Here is a 27,959-nt window from a genome sequence, read left to right on the forward strand (position 1 = left end):
GTCAAATATATTGCTGTCAAACATTCAAGTTTATGTTTTTCGTAAACAAAATTCCGTTTTATGAATATACTGTGTAAAAAACTGTAATTTTTAACATATCATATACAAGAAGCACATCCAGCGATCTAACTTTAGATGACTCTTGGACGAAAATATCAGTATTCTTCCGGGTAAATGAATCCATAGTCCTTGTACGGGAGTAACTGTTTAACCATGCATGAACCTCGGGTGAGAGTATTAATATGTGGAGGATTGATTTTTACCTATTTATAGGAATGCGGGGGACGCACGTAAGGTGTATGCTAGCCAGTCGAAGGTCGGGACTCTTTCAGGGTGCTCCTCTTCTGTAAGTGAAGAGTCTCATTAGTAATTCTTTATGCATGCCCGTGAATCACTTTTTCCTTAATAGTTGGTGTACGTTTGTATACGGTATGTTAGAAGCGTATATTTATTAACCTTCGCATGTTAATTAGTATAAATATTTATATTACTTACTCTAATTCTTATAATAGTACATAGCTATCTTATTAATGTACCTACATAAATTACTTCATCTATGTCTCTTATAATATACATAAAACCGGGTAAACTCAGGTTCCCTCTGCATCCCTGCTTTGTTGTTGTTTAAGACCCTGTTGTCTAAATATTTATTTGTTTTTGCTTTATATTAACAATGTACTTTTTTAGTAATGAACTTATGTGTTGGATACCTGGTTAATATTTAAAGCTAACAGACCCATTGTAAACTATGATGAAATGAATAGTCTTTTGGTTCATGTTCTTCCTAGGTTTGACATTTATAATCTTATCTTAAATACCATAAAAAACTTAATGTGTTCTGAATTTGCTTTACTTAAAAATAAAAAAACAAACTTTTTGTGTTGAAATTAAACATGCTACTCTCAATGTGAAAAAGTCAGTAGTTTTCTTAGTTATAACAATAGGTTCTACACTCAGAGGATTTCCCACCTGGCAAAGTATGCAGAAAAAATCAGGTCCGCCACATTCTCAATTAATATAATGCAAGGCAATTATTGAATATAGAAAGTATCTGACTAATTTTATGCTACTATGGAGGAGTGCCACATATATAATTACTGTAAGAGCTTCCTATACACTCTTTTTACTGATACAGACATATTTTATTAGTTAAGTCCTAGTGGATCAAGCTGGAAATGGAACAATAGTATATTATACAGGTTAACTTAACACATGTTAGATTTCCAGTTAGAGATTATTGTCCATTACTTAACTGCCTTTCCAGAGATATGGAATTTCCAAAAGCTCAATTCCTATTGTTCACATGATTACTGACGTGTAGAAAGTGGCACATACTCTCTTGACATTTTTACTTGTGAAGAAAAACTACTTAGGATACTCACCATGAGTAAAGGTGTTGTTGCTTGATGAGGCGCTAAGAGCTGGGCGCCTGGGACTAGCGACACATGTGCACATTGGTACTGTCCATCCCTCACTCTCTACCAACATCAACTTTGAAATGCTGAGCAAAACATAAAAAGCATTTTATGTCAGTCCTTGTCTTCCAACAAATGTTATTGATTATTATTTTCTTTTATAATTTGTTACCATCACAAATTTTTGGCTCAGACTTTTAATACTGATTCATATAAGTACATTCCTTATAATTTAACTAACTAAAGTTGTATGATTAAGCAAGATTGTGGATTCGATATTCACCTAAGGTAGCAAAGAATTTACCTCTGGTAAGACAAGGTGTGGACAACAACTCAACATGTGATATCACAAATTCCAACAAATAATGAGGAATAGTGTCCTCATACTAGGTTCTCACTGCCTACCCTGTTATTTATAGAAAACAATGTGAAGATAAAAATAATATTTGTCGTCCACTAGATATCTCTCTGCGATATGATCGAGCCGCCCGACTACGAGGAGGTGTGTGATAGGCTGATGGGGGAGCGCGACCCCCTCGCCTATCCCGCCAACGACATCGAACTGCTGACCGTGCCGCGTCGTATACGTACCCTGACCCATGTGCTGCCTGATGAGGATTTGTAAGTTATTTTTTGTTGTGTGAGAGTTGGAAATTCTTTTTTCATATCCATATATATTGTAAAATTTAATATTTTAAGTAAATTTTTATTAAATAAATCAGGCTCTTTATAAATTTCGACACAGCAACTTGAGTGTCTTTGATACTGGCTTCACTAACTGGCTTTTTATCTTCTATCTATTCTTTACCATCTTTAATAACTATTGAGATTCTCTATTCAGAAAATCTATTACAAAATCTGAACTAAATAACCAACTAGTTAATTTAATTTAATTAAATACATTTAAATATCATTACCATTACAAAAAAAGTACTTTAAGAAATTTCACCTTTAATAGAAGGATTGATACTTAAAACAACTTTTTCATCCCCGAACAGATCCAAAGCGCCAATGTTCGTCCGCGACTGTATAACCTGCTACACATCAGATTATACAGTAGTGGAGTACAAGTACCGCATGTACTCGGCGTCAGCGAGCGGACGTGAGAGACTTGGTGAACGTCTTGATAAATTACTAGCCGCACCTTCCCATCATTATGAGATAGACACCGAATTCAACTCTAGTTCTATGGAGGAATTGGCTTCTCAGCAGGTATCGTAATTTTAGGTTATTGTCATAAAAAAATTCATATGTAATGAATACACCAAATTTTCCGACTTCTTTTGAAAGGCCCAATAGCATAACTGTACAAAATCATCTTCCAGTTCGAATCGCAACCCTCAAGTGGTCGTCAATCAGTAGCTTCAATTTCCTCTTCATCATCATGCAACGAGACCCTTACACCACGAGGATCATGGGCCAGCCTGGACCTGAGAAGCTCATCTTCAGATCCCTTGTTACCTGACGTGTTTGAAAAGAAACCTCCAGAACAGGTTGATGCTGTTAATGAAGCTAAAAGGTGTGTGATTTTATTTACATTAAGTTTTTTGTGTTAAATTATATAAAGAACATTTACTATTATATAGAAAATAGTTTTGTCTAAATTAACTTTCACAGGCACATTGTAATGTTTTTCGTATAATAATGATTGTTTTTTACATAAATTCAAAATCTCGATGATTATCAGTCATTAAACTGGCTTAGGTGCAGGTCGCTGGTAACAAGACAAAGCGCGACGTTAAATTAACAACAATAAATTTTCATGTTCATTTAGACTAGAAAACCGTCAAGCAGATCTCCTAGGACTATACGCACCGTATCTTGATGAGGAAGAGGCGGTAGAGAGGAGACTCGCCGCCGAAATGCCTTGTGAACTAATGGGACACAGGATATTAGTTGCATGTCATCAGTTAAAGTAAGTTTTTGAGTAATTAGATTTTTTGTATTCCAATAGGTTAATAGGGGTAAAGTGTAAATGGAGGTTGTTTTGTTATTTAAACTCGTCTGTTTAATAAATTGTTTGTTACACTCTTCCCCACAATATAAATTAACATTAAAATTGACTCTCACGACTAGTATGTGTAGTAAAGATATAATTTCGCCATGGTATTTTATTTTTACAGTATCAGACTACACACTTTCTGAATGTGGTTTTATTAAATTATTTTTATATTGAATTGTAGTATGAAAATATTTTGATGTTTTTAAAATAGGAACGCAGAGCATCCCTCCTTTTACTGAATTATTTCTTCCTTAATTGCAAAATACACAGATAATATATTCCTATACAATTTCAGACTAGAACTCGACGTTGAACCATTATTCGCATCAATGGCGCTATATGACGCCAAGGAAAAGAAGAAATTATCAGAAAACTTCTATTTCAACTTAAATTCCGAGGCTACAAGGCAAATGCTATCTGGTCATGTCCCTCACGCGGACCTCTCAACTCTCAGCCGGAGTGCCATCTTCGATATACTGAACCCTTCGCCCGATGTGTTCCTTGTGGTGAGGGTCGAGAAGGTTCTACAGGGGGATGTTAACGAATGTGTTGAACCTTATATTAAAGATGATAAGGTTGGTTTTTAATGATTTTTTTTTAAAAAAGTTGTAGGTAAAAGTATATCAATGTGTATTGAACCATATGTGTATAAGTTCTAAAGATAGATATGATCCTGCAACTACATGCCCACTACAAAACTATAATACCTATTTTTCTACCATAGAATCGTGAAAAAGTCAGAGCAAGTGCCCAAGCAGCGTGCGCTCGTCTCGGCAAATACCGAATGCCATTAGCCTGGACAGCTGTCTCTCTATTGCATATATTAAGCGGGTCGAATAGCCTCGAGCGGGACCATGAACCCGCACCCACCACAAGTGTTACTAATACTTCCAATACTAATAGTTTGGGTAAGCATATGAACCTTTAATAGTTAATTCCACAGTGTATTCTAAGTTTGCCATTTCCAAAATTTTAAGTATTTGTAAAAAATTCTAACAAGTAAAACTTACTACACTGTACAAGAATATTTGGAGGATGAACATGTATGGAATTAATGTCTATTGAATGTCAGGCAGGATAGCTCCCAGCTAATGTAATAATAAAATATACCATTGACTTTGAAAAGAGCAACTGTTGAGTTTCTTGCCGGCTCCTCTCAGAACAACTGCCTTCCGAACCGGTGGTAGCTTTTTGTTGACATGTACATTCGACGATTCAAAAGTGCTTGTAATAGTTTATTTGAATAAAGAATATTTTGAATTTGAATTTAAATAACTATTATTTATTACAAATACATACTAAGCGAGTCGAAAAGCCTTGAGCCGGATTCTAAGAAGAGCGCCAAGATCTTGCGATTGAAAACGTTCATGTTGTGGGTTCGATTCTCACTCCAGGTAATGATATATCTTATATTTTTATTTCCTCGCTCTGGTAACGAGGCAAAGCGGAGCGTTGAGGTCTACCACTCGACATGTAATGCCTATAGAATTTGGCGGAAAGAATTTGAGGAACAGATGTGTCCTAATGGGAATGGAGTATCTTAATAGTGGGTTGCCAGGTTCCCTCTATGTGCAGGATGCCACATAAAGCTAAGGAAATACTTATTTTTGTCTCCCCCAGATCGTAAGGCATCATCTAGTAGTCTAGAACAACTCCGACGTCGTGCCGGAGAAGTAGGCGGGTCTCTTACAAGGAAAGGCTCCATAGAGAGACGGGCGCCCCCTCCCGATGAATTACAAGCACATTTGGATTGCTTCAAACCTATTGTTATCACTGTTACTAACTTTTTTAAACAGGTTATTAATCATTGTTGCTTTCATAGTCTTATAGAGTTTTAAATTTTAAAAGTAATGTGGCCGGATTTGAATCAAATTCTGTAGAAATGGTATGCATGTGCTCCAGCCATATCCTATACTAAATATATTAAATATAAATTTTATTCAGTTGCTGTAATTATATATTTTTTTGTAAGGAGCTTAAATTGGTTTTAATAAAGTGTCAAATTTGATGCTGGTTTTTATATAAAACTGCAATACATCATTTTATTCATTTGTTATTTAAATACATAGACATTTACAGTTTCAATATTAGAAGCTTCATTTATTTTTTGATATTTACATGTTTTTCTTTTTATAAATTACATATATTTCAATCAAATCAAAAAGATATTCATATAACGTGTTTTTTTTACTTTTTCCTTACATTTTTGTATTTTAAACCAGGAAACAGATAAACTGCGTGATGAAGATCTATACAAATTCTTAACAGAGATAAAAAGGCCGAGCTCTGCGCCCAAAAAACTGAAATGCATTCCCGGTACCTTCAAAATAGAAGTGTCGCCGTGTCCTGATGAAATTAAGAATGGTTTGACTCCAGAATTGGCGAAATTAGCGCCTTACAGTGGTAAGATATTGGTTTTATTTAATTTTTACTCTGTATATAGAGCTATTCGATGTGTTCTATATGTATTCTAACTAAACTTTGAAATTATTAGTGTATTTCTTTTAATTAATTATGTGATTTATGTATATGGAAGAAAAAAAATACTTATCTTATATATTGATGTTTAAAATTAATTTCACACTCCAATTATGTTTACTAATGACAAAAAGCTTTACATGCCTGTAGGCTTAGGCTAAGTCCGATATATTATCCTATTCTCTACTTTTCGTCTACTTTAATCATCATTTCATTTAATCAGCTTTACGCTGGATCCCACATACAGAAGGATAGACAGAGGGAACATAGTGGTGAAAGGCGGAAATTAACCCCGCGGTTCTGCCTCGGCATCAGAACAAAGAAATAAAAATATAAAATATTTCATTTCCTCGAGCGAACTCACAACCCGTCGCGTTTACAGTCACACTTTTGTGCCTTTACTGGCCTTTAAATTCATTACGACATGGATAACAAAATAAAACAACAATACTTTTAATATTTTTAAAAAGCTATTATACTTAGTGTAGTACAAGGTTTGTGCTACTATTACGTTATGATCACAGAACTCTAAATCTATCAACATTCAAAAGTTTATATGAAATTGGATCTATATTCCAGCGGAGGAAAAGGTCCGTCCGTGCAAGGAGGTACTTCCATTCCCGCTGTGCGCGCCCGCGCTTCCGCACGCGCACTACCGCAACCTGCTGTATGTGGGCGCGCGTGACCTCAACCTCGCCGCCTACGCCTCGCGTGCCGTCTCCGCCAGGAACATCGCCGTGAGCTCTCTCGCACTACTACACATGCTTTCGTACACGGTGTCCGAATTATTAATATATAAATATATTTTTTAACTTTTAGGTGCGAATTCAATTAATGGCGGGTGAAGAGCAGTCAGCTGCATTGCCCGCTATTTTTGGGCGAAGTTCCTGTCCAGAATTTAGCACTGAAGCTTACACTACCGTGCTATATCATAATAAGTAAGTTCAAAGAAACAATATGATTATATTGTCTACATAAAAAATCTTACTTTTTTTGTATTAGCAAATTCACCTCTCAGGGCCATCTTATTAGTGAGAAAATATAGTCGTATACGGGAAAGAGCGTGAAAGTTCCAAAATAATAATCATCGAATCTATCTCCAGAACGCCATCCCTCTACGATGAGATCAAGATGAAGCTACCAGCGGATCTCGGAGACCAGCATCACTTGCTCTTTACCATACTACATGTAGCGTGCCAAAGGAAGCCAGTCGCGCCGGAAATGGAAAAAAGCGTTGAAACAGTTCTCGGATACTCGGTTAGTTGGATTTTTATTCTAATTAGCCTTTTTATTGTGATTGAGAGGGTTATATTGTGGTATATTTGTGGTAGGCTAACTATTCTATTTTTAGATGAAGTATGAGTATGTGTTATTTATTCATCGTAAAACAACCGATTTTCAAAACATTGAAAATTTCATATATTAATAAATTAATACACAATGAGTCTCAGCTTGTCGTGAGAAATTTCACAAGATATATCTTAAGATCTATCTTGTTCCTATTATTGGCTATTCACAGTGGCTCCCACTATGCCGCAACGGCAAGCTCACCTGTGGCGAGTTCAGCCTACCTGCGATGCAAGAGGAACCTCCACCCAACTACTCGTATATCTTTCCTGATGTTCTGCTACCGGGTACAAGATGGATAGATAATCACAAGCCTGTGTTGAGTATTACTCTTGACGCCCATACTACTGTGCATCCGCAGGTAATTGGTTTTTTATCTTACTTATTTAGTTTAGTGACTCCCAAACGTTTTTGTGTAGATACCTACCTACTGGAGACCTACTGGAGTGTCTATTATCAAAACTACTTGGGAGATGTGGATGTTCAATTTTTTTTATTAATACACTAGGATATGGAAATTATGTTTACATACATAATTATATCTTTAATGACCAGTAGGAAATAAAGACTGTATTATCTTTAGCTTCACGCTGTACCCCGCACATAGTAGAGTATGCACCGAGAACCTTATCTTAAGACACTCGGTTCCCATAAGACACTCCCGTTATCCCCTTAATATTAGGTTCCCTCTGACTATGCGGAGTAAAATTGAAACTGCAAAATATACCTATTTTTTATTATATTTCTTTTTACTATATTAAGATAAAACGGCTCATATATTTTGGACATACACTTTTTTTAAGGCTAGTTGTGGCGGAAATGAGATATTTTATATTATCATTTTCTCGCTCTGGTAACGAGGCGAAGCGCGGCTCTGAGTTCCGTAATTCAACACGCATACTTACAGAATCTGGTTGAAAATGCAGAACGGAAGTGTCTTAACACTAAGTTCCCTCTGCCTACCCTACTATCTGCGCACACACCTAAACTTTTAAAAAATATTTTTACAGGATGGATATATCGAACGTTTTGCAATGGCGTGCGAGGCAGTGCAAGAGGGGAACATTCCGCCACGCATTGGACTTGCTAATATGGAAGCTGAATTGCGTGCCAGGTAGCTTAAAAAGCTTTGATTTAATAATAATATATTTTGAATTTTGTGTATTATATGTATGTTCATGTTAATTTGAATTTCGTTGAAGTATGTATATATTAAAAAATAGTAATAGAAATTACTGGGCATTTGACTATATTTAATAAAATTAACGTTTATAATACCAAATAGAAAGATTTATAGGGAAAATTGCCTTATATAAATCATACTTTTAAAGTAAATTAGTATTTAAAGACAAACTCGCCTTGTAATGTTTTCAATAATGAATGTCTATTATATCTTAGAAGACACTTAAGATGAAGATATCTTTCTATCTACCACATCATTTAAAATATGTTGCAAAGCACGAAATACAACGAAGTATCCTTTTCAGAATTACTCAAAATGCACATAATATATTTTTCTCCCAACACAGTATAGCGGAGCTACCAACAGCCAGCGTGGAGTCCCTATCGCGCTACTTGCCCGTTGTAGCGGACAAACTGCTGCAGCTGCTGGTGGCGCCGCCCTCCCTGGCCGGCGTCACGCTCAACATCGCGCAGGACGTATTCACGTGTCTCGCGCACCTGTTCACCGATGTCACGGTGCGTGTTAACCGACAGATAATATATGTATGCGATTATGGAGAAATCGTCATAGTAATTTTAATATTTTATTGATTTAACTTACTTTTTTTGCTTTATTGTATAAAAATGCACTTGTCTATATAAATTATAACTGTACCAAATTAGATATTCCTACGTCTGCACAATTTTCTTAAAAACTAGATACTAACAGTTTTTTTGTAAAAAAAATATTTTTATATTAATCATTCACACTGTTTTCTGTTTTTCAGAATATGAACGAAGGTGCAACATGCGACGCTCACGGGCGGAGCAGTCTTATCACCACATATATACAATACCAGTGTCATATACCAAGACCTTCGCTATCTGATAGGGACATTGGACTGCCCCTGCCGCCTTCTGGTAAGGATTCTACGATTTTTTAGCTACACATTTAGTCTTACATATAGCAAGATGGAGCTTAGTGTTATGATACAAATACAACTCAAGACACTGCATGTTGAGTGACGGAAATCATCGCCGGAAATTAAGATTCTCTTCCTTCGAATGTGCATTGAAACCATCCATCGATGGTTATAGGTTCAATGCCCACTATGGACTCTGTTGCAGCTATAACTTATTTATTTATTTTTATTCGTTACTGATATTGTGTGATCAAACTCAATGAGATTTGGACACGTACATATTATAGGAAGTATGTTACTAATAGCCAGAAGCTGAAGCTGCAGAAGTTGTAACAACTCCTATTCACTATGATATGTAAATAGATTTAGTGTCCATTAGTGTATAAAAATATATATAGACTCGCATAGTAATTTATATTGTCTGTTATTTCAGTACTTACAGACGGGTCTTGTAAGATCTTACATGAAGAGTTGGCTCTCCAGTGGGTGGTGGCCAGCGGCGCTACAAGGGATCTTGCTATGCAAAACTCTTGGTAAAATCTTTTAATATTAAAATTTTTTAGGAACATAAAAGCTTAAACCTAACGAGACTAAAAAAGCGCCTCTTGAAAATTGTCCAAACGCTCTAGTCTAGATTATCAAGCCATATCTTCCTTTGGAGTAACAATGAAATTCATCAGTGTGTGAAAAACACTAAAAAAAATCAATATTTTAATATTATAAAAAACAGCATTATTTTGTAATGTTATGTTGTATGAGCGACGTTTTCTTTTATTGAACTATTAACATATACTTAGTAATAAATGGCACATTTAATAATAATTAAATTTTAATACCTAATTTAGTTTTATTTATTTATTTAATCTGTACTTTAGTAAAATATTTTTTAATTTGTTTTCATTTTGATAGGGCCTTATTTGAACTGATGACCAAATCAATGGTGGAATACCTCTACTGGAGTGGAGCCTACGAGGCGCCACGAAAAGCACGTTTTCCGGACCAGTTCACGGATGATCTCAGCACGCTAGTTAATAATGTTACTGCTGAAATTATATCCAAGTTAGTTATTTGTATTTATTATTTAAGTAAATTAAGAGATTAATTAAAAAAAATACATATATTACTTAAATATTATTTAGTATTTAAGTAATATATGTAAATACTAGATGCCGTCGTGGCGTAGGGGCACAAGCGTGCGATGGTTGCGGGTTGGATTCCCACTCGGTGGACTGAAATATTTAATATTTCCATTTTCATGCTCGTAACGAGCCAAATCAACGCGCAATGCCTCAAGAACTCGGCCGAAAATGGGAACGTAAGTATCGCAATAGGAACTATACTCTGCCATTTGTTGTGAGATAAAACGTGAAGCTGAAATTAAATAGACTATGTGAGAATTGAAACCTACTTGTCTGTGATCATCGTGTTTGTTAGTCATGACAAACTATGATGACATCAATGTATTATAATGAATCTGATATACTTGGTACTGAAACATTTTAATGATATATCTTCAATAACAGATTATAACACTTCGGTTGTTTACGTAATGTACGTGTACGTGTAACTACAACATTAATTTTGTAATTCCAGATACGGCAAGAACAGTCGTTTAACACAAAGTTTAAACAACAGCCTCGCGTTCTTCCTGTTCGAGCTGCTCAGTATAGGCGACCGCGGTTACGCGCTGTCCCTGGTGCGCGGCTATCACAAGCAGATGTGCGCCAAGATAGCGTCCCTGCCGGACGCTGTGCCGCTTGTGCACTATAAGGTGGGTTTCGTTTTTTAAAAAAAAAAAATATTTTATATTTATTACTATTATTGATATACTATGGACATATTATGTTTCGTAATTTTTATTAACATAAGTGTTCTGTTCTACACTTTATGGTAACGATTTATAAAAGTTGTCTATCTATAATAATAATATCTGTCTTTTAGGTGGTCTCCTGTGCATCCTCCCGCCATGCAGGAGTCTCAGTGTCTGAGTACAAAAATGAAACTAATATTGATTCATCATGTTTCAGCTGTCATTCCTCCGCATCATCTGCTCTCACGAGCACTACGTGCCCCTCTGCCTGCCTCCTAGTAGGGACGGTGAGGGTGAGGGAGTGTCAGGGGCAGCCTCTCCCGCGCCCTCCTCCCGTTCAGCAGGATCTGAGGATGGCAGGAGGAAAGCGGTGTCACTGTCGGGAGAGTACCGGTCAAGGCATTATCTGGCTGGTCTGTTGTTGGCGGATTTGACGTCGGCTTTGGAATTGCAGTATGTGGATTTTTTGCTAGTGTATTTGTGGATGATAGGTTTTTTCCTCTTCTTTTTTTTTCATTTAAACCTAAAAAAATACTAACCTTCTTATATCGACATATAAGAAGGTTACCGTGATCAGTACATGAAAATTTTAATTGTTTTACAAAATTTTTATATAAGATATTCATAAATACGACTATTATTTTGAACCTTATTGGTTCATTTCAATTATACATTTCATAAATATCTTATATAAAATTTTGTAAAACAATTAATACTTTCATAAATCTTAACATAATTATGTAAATAGCATTTTTGAATCACAATATAAAATATTTAATATAATGTATAATATCTGAATTAATTTAAATTCTTATTTGCAATGTGATGTATAATTTATACATCAAAAAACACACTGTATTACACATTAACTCCTCCATCACAGAAGCCCAGTACTGCAATGCGCGGCGGTAAACGCCGTACTCTCTCTCCTAAGCGCACACGATGCGGATCCGCGGCTATCACAACCCGAGGCTAAAGCGCGAGTTGCGGCGTTGTACCTTCCGCTACTGGGAGTACTGATGGACGCGCAACCACAATTGTACAGAGGATTTGATGGGGGGAAAGGTATGTGATTCAAAATCTTAATATTTTATATCTAAACAACAATACGCCATAATGTATTTATGTACATACTTATTATAATTATAATTATAAAAACTCTATCTCTATTCCTCTAATTTTCTCACTACACCTAAATAATAAGAGACAAAGAGGGATAGAGATAGAGAAAATGATAATTACGGATGTGTAACAATGTCTCACTGTGTTCATAAGGTAAGAAATATTTATTTCTTACTTTATGAAAAAACTAAAATATGCGGATATACAGGGTGGAATTGTCAGCGGCACTTTAAATGAAACCACAGTTTTAACTACTCTATAAAAGCCTAATATAATTCGGAAAAAAAAATTCTCAAAAATGAAAAAGGTTTTTTTTTTTTTTAAATAATACGCCATTTGTAAAGTATAACATAGGCACGCACACACTTACCTGTCAAAGCGGCAACATCGCATACGTATGTGTGCGTGACACGAAATACAGGTATGGATAAAAATCGTGAAATGTAAAAAATGTAAAATCCTACGTCCAAACCGTTGAGGTACCTTGATTATTTTTTTTAATATTGGGTTTGAAATATTTTACCCTATATGCAGTTTCAGTAAAAGAAGCGCTGCCTCTTCCATCCTGTATATTATCTATGTTATAAAAAAATAAGTTGTGATTGATTTTCGATTTTTTTTTTCAGAAACGTTGCAACTAGACGGTGAGATGAATCAATTTGGCTATATGTATGCACCTTCATCACCTGATGATTTTAAACAGGTTAGTGTTGATTTAATGATATTTATTTATATCAGACCATCATACTGTAAAAGCGATGAATGTGGGTGCGATTCCTATCCCAATAGGATCAAAGAGATTATTTATATTTTGATTTTTTATTGTTTAGAATGGAAGACCACCTTTCAACAGTGAAACTAGTCGTAACCTCCTAATGTGTCTAGTATGGGTGCTCCGATGGGCTGAAAGGGGAGCTCTAGCGGCCGCAGTCGCAGAACTACCACCAGCAAGATTACACTGTTTACTTGCCCTTATTGATCTGTGCTTTAAATGTCAGGAGTATAAGGTTAGTGTCTTCGTATTAACTATCCTTCTTCAACGTAGCTTGACGTGAATATATGGCTTAGTGGTAAGAACACTTTGACGGTTTCCAAGGGGCGTAGGTTCAAATCTCGCTACGTTCAAATATTTATCTCTCAATTGGAAAATGATTAAAGTACTGTATTAAAGCCTAAAATAGCCTTCCTTGATAAATGGTTTATTCGACAAGAGAAGAATTTTTCGAACCAATATTTTAGTTCTCAAGATAAGTGTACTCGACCTATTCAGCTTTATAATATAAATATATGTATGTTTGTTTTGTTCTTAACAGGGTCGAAAGGAGATATTAAAATGCGCTCAACAGAATGTACGCAAGACTACCGATATAAAAGCCAAGTTGGAGGACGTGATCCTCGGCCAGGGATCTGCTCGATCTGATTTTATTATGCGACGTAAGGGTAAGTAAATTTAGTAAGAGATTTATATTAATTTCTAGCGACTCGCATGCGGCTCCGCCCTAGATTCCAATTTTCTAAATTAATAAACCGATAATTTTAAACTATTGTATGATATGAAAGATCTATATTATTAAGCTATATTGAGGAAAAGTGCAGACCCAAATAAATAGGGCTGCGATTGCCAATTTTCTTCAGGGATCCGATTTTTTGCAAAACATCACGAATTTTCAAGTTACTGAACACTATTAAATCGCGGAACATACATGGGAATTAAATGGATAAGTATAGAGTTACTAAAACTATATTGTTACAAGTACAACATATAAACCAAATGGAATGTAAAACTTTAGTAGTCCCTATTAGGTTCAACACAGCCGTAGACCCGAGCATGGGTTGGCAAGCGCTTGCAGACTCTTACAGCTAGGCAAGAAACAAATAAACAGGGTTGTTTATTGTTTATCCGCTTGTACTTACGTACGCTTGCCAAGTCTTCCCTAGCTTATAAATGGTTTATAATTAACACTACTATATTCGTATTCTACTCAGGTGGTTCGAGCACCCGCGGCGGTCGCGAGCGCTGGCGCAAGGAGTGGGTGCGCGGTGGGGCCCGCTCGCGCCCTGCCTCTCCCGCGCGCGCCTCTCCCGCCCTCTCTGCCGCCCTCGCCGCGGAGGTCGCGCTCACGCTGCTGCACGCGCTAGAGGTCATCGTGCAGGTGCGTGTGTGTGTTTGTCTGTGTGTACATATGGTCTCTCTGAAGTTACCCCGTTCTGAGATATAAAAAGGATAAAGGTTAGTATTAATTATTCCAAAGTATTTATGAAAAATATTAATACCATACTGTGTAAAATGAAATTAAATTTGTTATTATGTTTTGATAAATCGAAAGAAATATACAAAATGAATTAAGCCCGATTAAAATACTTATAAATTGCTGATATTAATAGTATTTTTAACATGTTCTAGGCGTGTAGCGGTCTAGAATGGGGACAATCGGCGTGCAGTGGCGCACTGGGCGTGCTGCTGCGCGCGCTACAACGCAACCAAAGTGCTGTTGTGTTGCAGCATATGTTTGCATCTGTTCGATCTCTTATATTGAAGGTATGTATGACATTGTTTATTACTGTTATTTATATAGTTGTTATTTAATTATATTTTGTATTTTAGTATTATTATACTAAACACAATAAACTTTTGACATAAAATTAACAAAAAGTTTTCACCTCACTTTTAGTTACATTACGATTGCTAAATTTTAATTATGAGTTTTTTTAGTGACAAAGTTATAGACATTAAAAAAATACTTTAAATTATTAGTTTTACACACATAAAATAATATTTAAACTATTTATTCTCCTGCTCTGGTTATTAGACAAATTTTACAATGGACTAAAAAAAGTGGAGGACAGAGTACCTAAAAAAATTGCTACATATCCTGCTTTGATGAAAACTAAAATAATGTCTTTCATATATTTATTACTTAATAATATCTACATATATATTGTCCCTAGTTGGGCTGGTCCTGGTGCTCAGAAGAAGCGGGTCCAGGTACCTGCCGGGTTTTGCTCCGTCACTGCGCGGCGCTCAGCGCCGCAACTCGTGCCCACGCCGCTGCTGCATTGTACGCTTTAATGCGACATCATTATCATCTTGGAAATGTTAGTATATATATTAGATAGTAATTTTTTTATTGTTAGCTGTTAATTTGGAAAAGTTTGGAAATGATGTTAATATATCATTTGCAAACTTTGTGTTTATGGTTTGAAATTCAAAATGGGTAATTAGATAGGGGACTTAATTTGAGCAAATAAGTTCCTCCTCTATCTAGCAGGTGTTTAATATAACAATTCAATCCATTGCTTATGTTATATCTACTAATACTTATGTATTTTATTTATACAATATAATATACGTTTATAATTTCTTCACCAGTAGGATTGCGTTGGCAAGCTCGTCTTCAAAAAATCTCACCTAAAATAATATGTAACTTACAGAATTTCAGCCGAGTCAAGATGCAAGTGACAATGTCTCTATCATCACTAGTGGGCACTTCCACCACCTTCAGCGAGGAGTCTCTGCGACGCGCACTCAAGACTGTCCTGCTATATGCTGAACACGATCAGGATCTGCAAGACACTACCTTCCCTGAACAAGTGGGTTTATAAAAAAATATAGTTTAGATCTTAAAAAATAATCAAATATATAGTTCCATATTACTTTATTTGATATTTTAATTTTACCAAATTACAACGTTTTATGAAAAATGTGTAATTTACTATGTATGTTTTAATGTGATTCTATCAAAATTGCGTAAATCTTAAGTATATAAATACAGAAAAAACTAATAAACATTGTCATAATAAGAATATTTTTATCCACCAGGTAAAAGACCTAGTATTCAATCTCCACATGATCTTGAGCGACACAGTGAAAATGAAGGAATTCCAAGAGGATCCAGAAATGTTGCTAGATCTAATGCATCGTATCGCACGCGGCTATCAACACAGCCCGGATTTAAGACTTACTTGGCTCAGTAACATGGCACAAAAACATATGGAGGCGAGTTCTTTTTTGCTTATTTTTCAAAAATGCTTGTAAAAGTCTATTTGAATAAAGAAGAATCCTAAATATAGGATAATATTTTTATAAATCTTAAAACATATTGAAATCCGTCAATAAATAACTGATAAGTCTACACAATCTATGACCGCCGAAGTCGTCTGTGAGGACTGCCCTAATCCTACACCGTGTAATAACCTAAATACTGCCCATAATAAGACTCCTAATCATAGTGCTGTAACTTTTTCTTAAACAATCATAGCTTGTCTGGCAGATAAAGCTGTCAGGGACTTTATCAGGCAGTGGTGAAACTGGCCCTACGTGACATATATGTATATTATCGATTCCAGCGCTCCAACCACGTGGAGGCGGGGATGTGCCTGGTGCACGGCGCGGCGCTGGCGGCCGAGCAGCTGCGCGCGTGCGGACGCGGCGCGGCGCTGCTCGCGCGCGTCACGCACAACGCGCTGGAGGAAAGCGCGCCCGACCCCCTGCCGCACCACCTCACCGCGCACGAGCTGCAGGTACTCGCTTACACACAAATACACACACTTACCAACTACTTTAAACACTATATTTCATTTTTACAATTCACGAAACATAAAGTGCCGTGAGTTAAGCCACTAAACACGCTCAGTCCAGAAAATTGGGCTAAAAAAACTGCACATTTGCACATATTGTTATCTTCAAACTATTTTTAGCTTCAAGCTATATGCAGGATATAACTGCATATGGTAGGATAAGCAGAAAGAACGTAGACTCCGTTTCCCACATTAAGCCCAATTTTTGAAAACATTCCATATTAGCTGACAAACCTCAACACCGCTCTTTGCCTACTTACCAAAGTGACCAATTGAAAATATTGAATTGCCCCGGGTGGTAATATTTAAAACGTAATTATGTTTCTCAGTCGGTACACACTTTTTACTTAAGTTATAACTCATTTCGTAAGAAGTTACAAAAAATTCTAGGAATATTAAAAATGCATACAAAAATAAAATTAAATGACTTACAGTAACATTACTCGTTCGGCGCTTAGTTCTGTCGCTTTTAATTTAGTAACTATGTTTATTTTTAAATATTAAGTGTATGTTATTTTCTTAAACACTATTGTCTTAGAACGAGAAAATATTAATGAAAATTAAATTTTAATAAAACAGGCACTTCTCGAGCATGCAGCCGGTGAATTAATGACCGCCGGCATGTACGAAGCCGTCAACGAGGTATACAAGGTTCTTATCCCCATCGCTGAAGAAAACAGGGATTATAAGAAACTTGCTAATATACACGGGTAAGAATTTTCGAATGTGGGGAACCGTTCTAAATGCTCTCTGCCTAAACTGCTGTATGCTGTAACTGCTGTAAGCTAAAAAAGCACTATTTACAGACAATGTCCAACCGCCGTCGGTTTGATCATTCATTTCCACATTTTAATAAGACAAAAGATTCGACCATTGAATTTCATCAGAAGGGTGGAGAACGGAGTGTCTTAATACTAGGTTCTCCTTGATCAAATTTAATTTAATTTAATCACCTTTACGCTCTATCCCGCAATCAGCAGCGTAGGCATGAGGAACCTAACATCAGAGCAAAGTACAGAAAAAATAAGTTTCATTTCTTCAAGTGGGAATCAAACTCGCAACCAGTTGCATTCATAGTCCCACGCTTGCGGCTGACCACCAGTCTAGTTTAATCTCTATTTAATCTATTTTCTCCATTATAGAAAACTGAACGAAGCCTTCACCCGCATAGAGCAGCTCCACGGTAAGCGCGTGTTCGGTTCCTACTTCCGCGTGTCCTTCTACGGTGCGCGCTTCGGAGACCTCGACGGCGAGGAATTCATCTACAAGGAACACGCTTTGACTAAATTACCCGAGATATTTAGTAGATTGGAGGTTTGTTTGTTGTTTTGTATTGATTTATTTGATTTCTTATTTGTAGGTTGTTTTACTTATGATTCTCAGTGACTTAATTGGGAAAAAATAAATTTTGTTTTTGACATATCGTTACAAAAGCTAAGGAAAGGACTTGTAATAGTTGTAATTTTTGTTTCCCCACTTTACGACTAATGGTAAATAGTGTAATTTACTCTTTTACTGCTTAAACTGGATGATGAAAAAAAAGTTATTTTTTGTAGACATTCGATCTATAAAATGTTTTAAAAATATTTGTTATGTCGATGATGATTATCCACCGTTTTAATTAAAATATATTATGAATCTAATCTTATTAAAATTTAAATTATAAAGACCTTTAATTCTTACAGAACTTCTATGGTCAACGTTTTGGTACAGAAAACGTAGTAATCATCAAAGACTCCAACGTCGTCGACGTGAGTTCCCTAGATCCGGACAAAGCATACATACAGATAACATACGTGGAGCCTTACTTCGAGCCACACGAGTTAAGAACCCGAATTACACACTATGAAAGGAATTATAATATTAGTATGTACTTTTAATCTTACTTTATTTAGATAATTTGAGATAATTTGATTGACTTCTTTATGCATGACTTAATTTGCTTACGTTAATGTGGTCTCCGAGTTTTTAAGTTTTTTAATAAGTAATTAAAAGTCAAATATGCAATACTTTTTTTACATTAATATTTATAGACGAAACATTAATTTATATTAAGTTACTGTTTGATCAGATATAGCCCAAAACAATTATTTACTTTCATCCAGCGAGTTGATTCAGTAATGCGCCGGGTGCGTTATCACCCAAAAGAATATTATATAAATTTTATTAAAATTTGCATTCCATATGACAAAGATTCGTATACATTTATTTTTTGTAATATTTATGTGTAATGTATATATTTTTGGGCATATTCCAGAGCGTTTCATGTACGCGACGCCGTTCACGCTGGGCGGGCGCGCTCACGGCGAGCTGGGGGAGCAGTGCAAGCGCAAGACGCTGCTCACCACCGCGCACCACTTCCCTTACGTCAAGACCCGCATACAGGTACTAGTGGAATATATATAGTACTTTACTACAGTAGAAGTTACTTTCAAAATAAGCATAATTATTAGTTATGGTATCAAATAAATAAATATATAATTTGGTATTTTTTACTCAGGTTGTACAAAGGACGCAGATAATTTTGACGCCCATCGAAGTGGCTATAGAAGATATACAGAAAAAGGTTACACAGCAATCATTTTTTCTAATTGTCTTCTCCGTTTTTTAAATACTCTATTTCCATTATTTCTAAATCCTTTTTACTAAGAACTATTTTGATTTACATTACATACCTGTGTTTTAACTTTTTTTATTGTATTTTTTTTTATTAGATCAATGAGCTAGCAGCAGCAACTAGTCAAGAGCCACCAGATCCCAAAATCCTGCAAATGGTACTCCAAGGATGCATCGGTACTACCGTTAATCAAGGACCTTTAGAATTAGCTCAGGTATTCAGTTTTTTTTATTAAACTTAGTTAAAATATACAGCATTGCATTGTTTTCATTATTTTGAATTTTTTTTTTTTTTTTTCAGTTTGTATTAGAAATTTTTGGTCTGGTTATATTACAAGTTCCTAGTTAGTAGTTCCTATCATGTTGATAATGATGATGACGGTGATGACAGTGGTAGTATTAAATATTATTTTGACTTCAGCCACACATTACATAATGCGAAAATAAATATGATTCGAACCGAAAAGAAATCATTATGTTCTATTTACTCAATCACTATTACTGTCACACTGCTATATACAATATTTTTGATGATAAGAAGAATACAAAATTATTTTTTTGAAGCCGCCGTGGCGCAGGAACTCACACATGCGACTATAAACACAACAGTTTTGGGTTAGATTCCCACTCGGAGGAACGAAATATAATTTCATTGTATGGCTCTGGTAATCGAGCAAAGCGTGGCTTTGAATTCCACTACGCGCAACGCCACTAGAATTTTGCAAAAAATAAGGGGCGGAATTGTCTTAATACTACGTTCCTAGGTTCCCTCTGCTTACCCTACTATGTGCGGGATACAGCGCGAACTTAAAATTATAATAATTAAAAATAAATCCATGTACAAATGTATTATTGAAATATACTGACATTGTATTTCATATTTAGGTGTTCCTGGCTCCAGTAGTTGAGGGGACTCAGCCGCCCACAAGACTCACGAATAAACTGAGACTTGCATTCAAAGACTTTTCTAAAAAGTAAGTTATGAATAACATCAGTTATTTATGCATATAATAAAATTGTTACTAATCGCTGCCTGTACACAGCAAATGTACTAGAAAAACTATCATTGGCAACGTTCGTCAATGTAATAGAACCCAATACAATATTTTTATTTATTTTTGTCTGTTTCTGTACCTATACGGTAATCTCAGGAATAGCTTAACTGATAAAAATATATTTTTCACTATTGGCAGACTCCAGATTTGGTGTTTGTTTTATTTCAATAGGATCATATATAAGAAAGTTATATAAATATTAAATATTTTGTTCGAAAAAAAATGCTGAATCTTTAGTTTTCAATGTTTAAATTTCAATAAATATTGAATTTATATCAGCATTGCAACATAGCAGCATTACATAAGTGAAAGAAAGCTTCCGAAAATAGCTAAAATAAAATAATCGAGCAGTGTCTTTTGTCTAACTTTTTTTTTGTAAAATAATTATATAGTTTGAAATATATTTGTTTTTCCGGTCTTTTAAGGCAAAGCACTGTGTAAGTTTCCTGAGTGGCAACATAGATGGCGTTGTAGGAAGTTAGATCGCGCTATCGTTACGTTCACATCGAGTGCATATATTCCGGGGACAGTTGTGGCTCGTTCGCTTTGTCTTACCTAAAGAGCGGGGAAATGAATTATTTATATTTTTGAATTTGCAGCTATCTGTACTGATATGCTGTAATATAAATCTTTATAAAACTTATACAAGTAGTAGTCTAGTAGTATGAAATTGTACATTGTCCTTTATTGGATGATTTCAATTCAAGTAGTTGTAGACATGTTTACAAGTTCGTCAAGTTCAATTAATGTGCAATGTCCAAAATTCCAATTTCTATAGTTTATTTCCATTTTCCACGATAAACAAGAGATATTGTCCGTTTTTATGCGCAAATCTAGGAAACGGATGAACACCAGACCGGTTTTATAACTTTTATGAGACTTCCACTAAAAGATAGAGGAAGAGGAGCTTGTGTCAAATTTATTAATATACGTATGGCATAGTGGCTAAACTCAGAGCAACTTGGAGTTTTTCCAAGAGGCGCGGATTCAAATTCAAATAAGTAAAAGGCAGTTTTTGAAGGCCACATTTGAACAGACATTGTATGTCATAAATACTATTTACTGCTATTTCTTCCACTGCAGATGTCACGACGCACTCAAGAAGAACAAGAACTTGATAAGCAGCGAGCAGCGCGAGTACCAGCGCGAGCTCGAGCGCAACTTCGCGCGCTTCACGGAGCGCCTCGCGCCGCTCATCCTCGCCACGCCCTCGCACGTGATGCACCTCACGTGCGTATCTACGTACTACCTAATATTATTTATCAATCAGGCCATTATTCTCTTTTGCATCGCCAAGTTGCATAAAAATGTCAGTATTGTTAGTCTTATAGAAAGCTACCACTAGCAGGGAAATTGAATTTTTTTTTACGGATTTTATTGTGTGTAACATTATTTGTTTTTTTAGAAAAACTTATATTGTACTAAATTATACGCAATTAAACAAATAACGTTTAAAATTCAATAATGTGGTACCTATAAACATGGGAATCAAAAAAAACCTAATATTGTTACTAATTTTAAATATTGTTTTTCAGGAATGGTTTGAGTAAAGGAGATTACAAGTACCAAGCTTGAGGCGATTCATGCTACGTGATAAGAATGAAAACATATTTGGTAGATGTACTTCTTATTATACAGCCAAAGACATTTTGCTAATCGATATTTAAATTGATAATTGTAAAAGAATCTGTTTGTAGTCGTTATATTCTATAAGCTGTATAATTTCTAAAAAACCATAATGTATGTAATGATTCAGTTTTAATTCAATATTTTAATATCTCTATGTATTATTCTCGTTTTCTTAAATTTGTAGAAATAAGTTTCATTTGTCTTATATTTTATTCAATATCAGACTTACTATCTTTAACTACTACAAAATATAAATAGTTTAATAACATTCAAATTAATACGTATTTAGGTCCTCATTTAGTACCTAACATAAGGAATTTTATTATTGCAAAGTATGTACTTTAATATTTTTTAATGAATACTAGTACTACTACTATAATACATGACCCAGTAACTGCTCAAGATAAATTAGATTATCTTTTATTGGAACTAAGATCTGTTTCAGTCAGTTATTTTCGAATTATTTTTTAGCTTAACAGGCAACCGAGTGTTTAGGAACTCCTTTCCCAACGCAGTGACCGAACTCAACGCCGCGCGTCGTCCTGTTACCCGAGCGAATAAATTAAAATAATTGATTCCACGCAGTGGGAATCGAACCCACTACATTAACATTAACTTACTACTAAATTTAATGCTCTCTCGTATATTAAAACAGATATTTTTGTTTTTTATAAACACTAAAGTCAGTCATTCATATAGTCTTTAAGTTTCCAGTCAAATGGTATTGACATGGTATTAAATAAATGGTATTGATTGATTTAGTGTCTGGTGAAATTGATGTTGACTTGTTCTACTCATAACAAGGCACTTTAGAGTAGGCAGAGCGAGGGAACCTGGGAACCTGGGCCACTCTGAGCCCATTAAGACACTACTAGTTAGTAATAACTTAATAAGAGATTTGTATGTTCATTAGTCAATACAATTTCATGTAATGGCTCCTAAAAATGTTTCCATAATAAACACAGCTTATAGTATAGTTGGTTTTATATAGCTTGATAGCGGTGCCATGTTTATAAGCATTGTGCTCTCTATTTAATTTCTATGTTAATTTTTTTCTTAATAAAATTAATAGTGAAATTTGTGTCAAAGGAATTGATTTTTCAACTAATAACTTAAATTTTCAATATTGATTATAAAAAATATATACTATTGAAAAAAAATCACTTTAATTCTTTTGTGAGATTTTCTTTCTTTGTAAGATGTATTTTTTTATTAGAATTAATTAATAATCGTATCTTTATTAAGTATTCTTGTATGTAATTTTTATTATATATTGTGATATATTACTTTGCATTTTTCTATAGATATTTTTTTAGCCTGGATTTTAACTTCGTCCAGATATGTTCGTGTTCGTTTTTTTTTATTTTTTAGGACTACTTTTTTGTTATAATGTCACGCACCCGGCCCCCCTTATTCCTACGACTGTACTGTTATTTAATCATATATTAAACTTTAATTACCTTATTATATTACACATTTAAATCACCATTTTGTAGGTTACACTTATCAATACAAAATTTTGTAAAATTCTAAACATAATGCCACTTTATTTGTAATGAAATCAAAAATCTGTTTCACGCTGTATCCTGTACACAGCAAGGTAGGCAAAGGTAACCTAGTGTTAAGACACTCCGTTCCCCACTTTCCGCCAAATTCTCGAGTTGAGAGGCGAAACTCAACGCCGCTGTTTGCCTCGATACCAGAGCGAAGAAATGAAAATATAAATAACTAGGGGCGCCCACCGGACCTCAATTTTGACTCGCTGCGCTCGCAAAATCTTGGTAGACATGTTGAGCGAAGCGAGATATTAATTTTTGAATTGTTAGAAAAAAAATTTCGCTTAAAAAGGTAAAAGTAGTCACTTGGTACTTGGTACTTGGTCATATCTATGTTTGCAAACTTTCTTCTTAATCGGTCAAACCGTTTGAGAGCCTATTGGTGACAAAGAGTGTAAAAATTCTCCAGTAGAACGGTTCGCTCGCCTCGCTCAAATATTTCATATCCTCGAGTTTCACGAACCGAGGAAACCGTAGCGTTACAGTCACACCCTTGTGCTGCTGCGCCTCGACGGCCTGATATTATTTGTATTAATCTCAAATTATTTATAGGAGAAATAAAAGTCATAAATTTAATATAAACACAATATATTCAACTTATTGCATTATAATTTGGAGCTCAACTATGAAATTCACGTCTTTGAACCCCCAATCACCTTGATCGAGCTGTTATATGATAGAAGTTCAGTTTTTATTCAGAAAATTTTATTAAACTTTATTCAATATGTATTCATTATATTATAACTAACATAACGCAGAGTGTGAAAGCGTAATAAAATAATTTTATATTTTATATAATATTCATTTCATACTAAATTGAATACAAATATAAAATATATATTTTTTTATTATAAAGAAAGAAATGGCATATATTATACAAATCCTTGGAACTTGTTCATCGAATTATTAGGGCATCTTTGCATTTAGCAATAGTAGCTACACAACTATCTTAGGAATGTTATTAAAGTAAAAATCATATATAAAAAAAGACGAATTAAAAACAACTTTAATTAAAAATAAACATAAGTTTATAGAACATAAATCAATTTCCAATCCAAAAATTGAAACAAACAAAAAAAAATACCAAAAGCATTAAGTAACTTATATAGTTATTATTTTGACATATATTTTGTACAAAAGAAATAATCAAATTTAATAACTTTATTACAATCTTCAATATTTTGTAATTGAACATCTTCACAAGATGGCCGCGCAACGTTTATCCGAAGTAAGTTAAGTAATATAAAAGTCCAGTATCAGTTACAATCACAGTCACTAGTTCACTCTGAATCGGCCGGGGTGTGCCAGGTCAGCCTCTCCTCGTAAAACGCTATTACCTGTTCAAATATTTATAATTTTATCATATTTTGTAATATTTAAATGATAATTGTGTAGATTTTAGTAATTAAAATGTCCATACACAGTTTAATTTGTTTCATTTCATGGAATCAGTTCACAATATCAGTCAAAGTGAGTTATTATTATTTTTTAGGTTTATGCTATATCCCCCTCGTGTGCAGCTGGGTAAATGCAAGGAAGCTAGTGTGCAAACTCTGTTCCCGTCTTCCGCTAAATTTTCGAGTTCGAATTAGTCTCTAAGTTTGCTTAAATTAACATCCCAATCAACTATCCCAATTCAAATCTACGAAAATTCTACTCTAACAGAGTAGCTAAAGCAAAATTCAACTTTAACAGAATAGAATTTGGCTTTGGCTACACAAATATTATCCCCCCATCAAACTTGTGTGTTGAAAAAGTTATTAATTTTTTTTTTATTATACATGGTAAAATAATAACATACATAGGTAAAAAAATTATGTATTTTTTTGTAAGAATTACCATTTGTGAAACGATGAAGGAACTGTTTTTACTTACTTACTATTTTTTATAAGTGGAATAGTTTAAAGTGATCATTTCAAATATAATTTTTACAATTATACTTAGACTAGATTTGAATAAGTTTTAATTACTCATGGAGTTGATGGGGATTTTATTTGTAATGGTATATCTAAGGTATTTTGTGAAATGCAATGTGAATTTCTGTTATTTAACTACTATTTTTATAGCTAATTTGACTGGAAAGAGATAATAATGATAGTAAAAAATAATCTTAAAATAGATCTACAAATGATGAAGACATAATATGTAATGCTAATCTCACCTGTTGTGGACATTTCACATTAGCAACTTTGGCGGGAACCAACTCCGCCTCATCGGAGTCCGCCCACTTCACCAGGAACATCAATTCTCCCGTAGCATCTGATGCCCCTATAAATAATACAATATGTGAAAATTATATACTTTTTTCAGCTACACACTGTTTCCTCCATATATAGTCATAGCTCGTCACCAGAGCCAGGAAATTAAAATATTAAATAGGTATATCATTTTCCTCGAGTGGGAATTAAACCCACAACATGATTGTTCAGTTGCATGTCCCTGAGTCATGACTGGCCTTTATATACTTCTGTATATGTGATAAAAAAAATTACTTTTACAAGTGAGAATTATCAAATTAATTTGACAGTAATTTGTATCTTCTTCTTCCTGGCATTAATCCCGGTTATTACCAGGGTCTGCCTAATTTGTATATTACACTATAAAAATTTACTATTTGATTTCATTTCAATTCTCATATTCTTCAAATTCTAGTCTGTGGTTCTTTATAAACTAATATGTACAATGAACATCATTTAAGTAGATGTTCATAAGCATGTGATAAGCTTATTTTGTATCAGCATCATGCAGTGTCCTGCATGTAGCAAAGTAGGCAGAGGTGTTAAGAGACATCTCTCCCCATTTTTACATTCTTAAGAGTGAAATAATTCTTTAAAACTAACCTATAATTTTCTCTGCCTTAAGCCCCTTTTCAAAACCAGATTTCAACTTATCATCTTTCTTTTCTTTCTTTGACTCTTTGCTTTCTTCTACAGATGATACACTGGTCCCTCTACCTTTACGGCTAGTAGTGCTTGCATCATCACCAGAGTCTCGGCTTCGTTTCTTTGGCCTCTCAGGCTCTGACTTTTTTGCCTTTGCCTAAAAGAAATTTTATAAATATAGCTGCAAAAGTATATATTTTTTGGTATGTAACAGCATTATAATATTCATACCTCCTTTTCTTTTCTTTTATCTTCAAATGCTTTTATTAATTCTTCACAATCTAAATTTTCTTCTGGCTCCCATGTGCTGTCTTCTTCTTTGTAGCCTTTCCATTTTAGAAGGTATTGCACCTATATAATAAAATATTTATAAATTAATAATATTTATATCTTCTATTTACAAACAGCGGTCAGTTAGAATTTTATTATATGTATAGTTATAGATTAATTAAGTCATAATCGTACCATTCATGTATTAAAGATCTCTATGGTTTGATATATAGTAAATGTTAAAATTATCGTAAGTTATTTTCAAATATTATTTAAGGTTTTTTTTCCTTAACTAAATACACTTACATTATATTTTAACTATAATATAATAAAATATTTATATTTACTAGATAGTTAATAGAGTCCGAATTCACGTGCAAATAAATGTGTGTATTTGTTAATAATAGTAACCAAGAAAGAATGTGACTTGTCTAATGATATATTTACATACATCGTTAAATCTTGTGAAACATTCGTAAAGCCGGTACGACAGTAGAAACGTTAAAAAAACATTTTAAACAATAACAAAATATACAGTAAGTTATTTTCATTTCTTATATATTTTTCCAAATAATAACAATAAGTATAGGCTATACATATTTATACAGGTTTAATATTTATATTTGTATACCTAAATTGCTGTTTAACAAACCTTTCCTTTGACGGTTCTTTTATTAAGAACTTTTTCTACAACGTATTCTTCTTCACTCGAACCCTCACTGGTCTCAGTTTTTTTATCTTTGCCCATTTTAATTTAATAAATTAATTGTACACAAAATAAACTATAAGTAAATATGCCTCCGAAGCTGTACTGAAATTAATTTCAGAAACAAAACCTCAAAATGGCGCGCGTCGCGAAGACGCAAACCACAGCTTATATTGAAAAGTTTGACAGCTAAATGTTGCCCATAATAAATATATTTTAACACTAGTGACCCCCTCGTGGCTTTTGCCCGCTGAACTATGCAATTATTTATTTAATAATATGAATTACTGTCATGTTCTTATATCAATACCATTTTAAAGACAATATCTATACCTTTCAAACTAAAGTTTGCGCCGTTTAAAGAACACAGTCATTTTATAGCAATTTTGTCAAGCAAAATACTCTATTT

The 27,959-nt window shown here is 34.4% G+C and overlaps 2 protein-coding genes across 3 annotated transcripts; one reads left to right on the plus strand and one right to left on the minus strand.

The window, feature by feature from the left end:
• On the plus strand, positions 1-25,118 carry Zir (dedicator of cytokinesis). Of its 2 annotated transcripts, XM_085192315.1 has the most exons (40): positions 1-170; positions 274-346; positions 1,876-2,036; positions 2,414-2,627; positions 2,741-2,934; positions 3,190-3,330; positions 3,713-3,992; positions 4,142-4,325; positions 5,038-5,213; positions 5,640-5,820; positions 6,475-6,632; positions 6,715-6,833; positions 6,999-7,152; positions 7,415-7,603; positions 8,253-8,356; positions 8,772-8,940; positions 9,192-9,324; positions 9,760-9,859; positions 10,236-10,385; positions 10,920-11,097; positions 11,354-11,589; positions 12,020-12,201; positions 12,885-12,961; positions 13,089-13,265; positions 13,572-13,698; positions 14,245-14,411; positions 14,663-14,797; positions 15,208-15,354; positions 15,691-15,849; positions 16,079-16,255; positions 16,606-16,779; positions 17,416-17,546; positions 17,979-18,150; positions 18,522-18,702; positions 19,094-19,221; positions 19,337-19,402; positions 19,551-19,667; positions 20,338-20,426; positions 21,591-21,737; positions 22,043-25,118. In XM_085192315.1, exons 1-40 carry the CDS (start codon positions 136-138, stop codon positions 22,080-22,082), a joined length of 5,922 nt encoding a protein of 1,973 aa, XP_085048441.1. In that variant the 5' UTR covers positions 1-135; the 3' UTR covers positions 22,083-25,118. The 2 variants fall into 2 exon arrangements, with proteins under 2 accessions (XP_085048441.1, XP_085048451.1); XM_085192325.1 differs by lacking the exon at positions 274-346 and having other exon boundaries at positions 3-170.
• LOC146541766 (chromobox protein homolog 5-like) lies at positions 24,264-27,721 on the minus strand. Its single transcript, XM_085192364.1, has 5 exons — positions 27,497-27,721; positions 26,806-26,925; positions 26,533-26,731; positions 25,854-25,960; positions 24,264-25,029 (listed from the first exon to the last, which is right to left on the minus strand). The coding sequence occupies exons 1-5, from the start codon at positions 27,590-27,592 to the stop codon at positions 24,973-24,975; spliced, it is 579 nt and encodes a 192-aa protein (XP_085048490.1). The 5' UTR covers positions 27,593-27,721; the 3' UTR covers positions 24,264-24,972.
• Positions 27,722-27,959: the final 238 nt, after the last annotated feature.

Source organism: Heliconius melpomene, chromosome 1 (genome assembly GCF_056956725.1).
Source record: "Heliconius melpomene rosina isolate 202511_hmr_F chromosome 1, ASM5695672v1, whole genome shotgun sequence".
NCBI lineage: Eukaryota > Metazoa > Arthropoda > Insecta > Lepidoptera > Nymphalidae > Heliconius > Heliconius melpomene.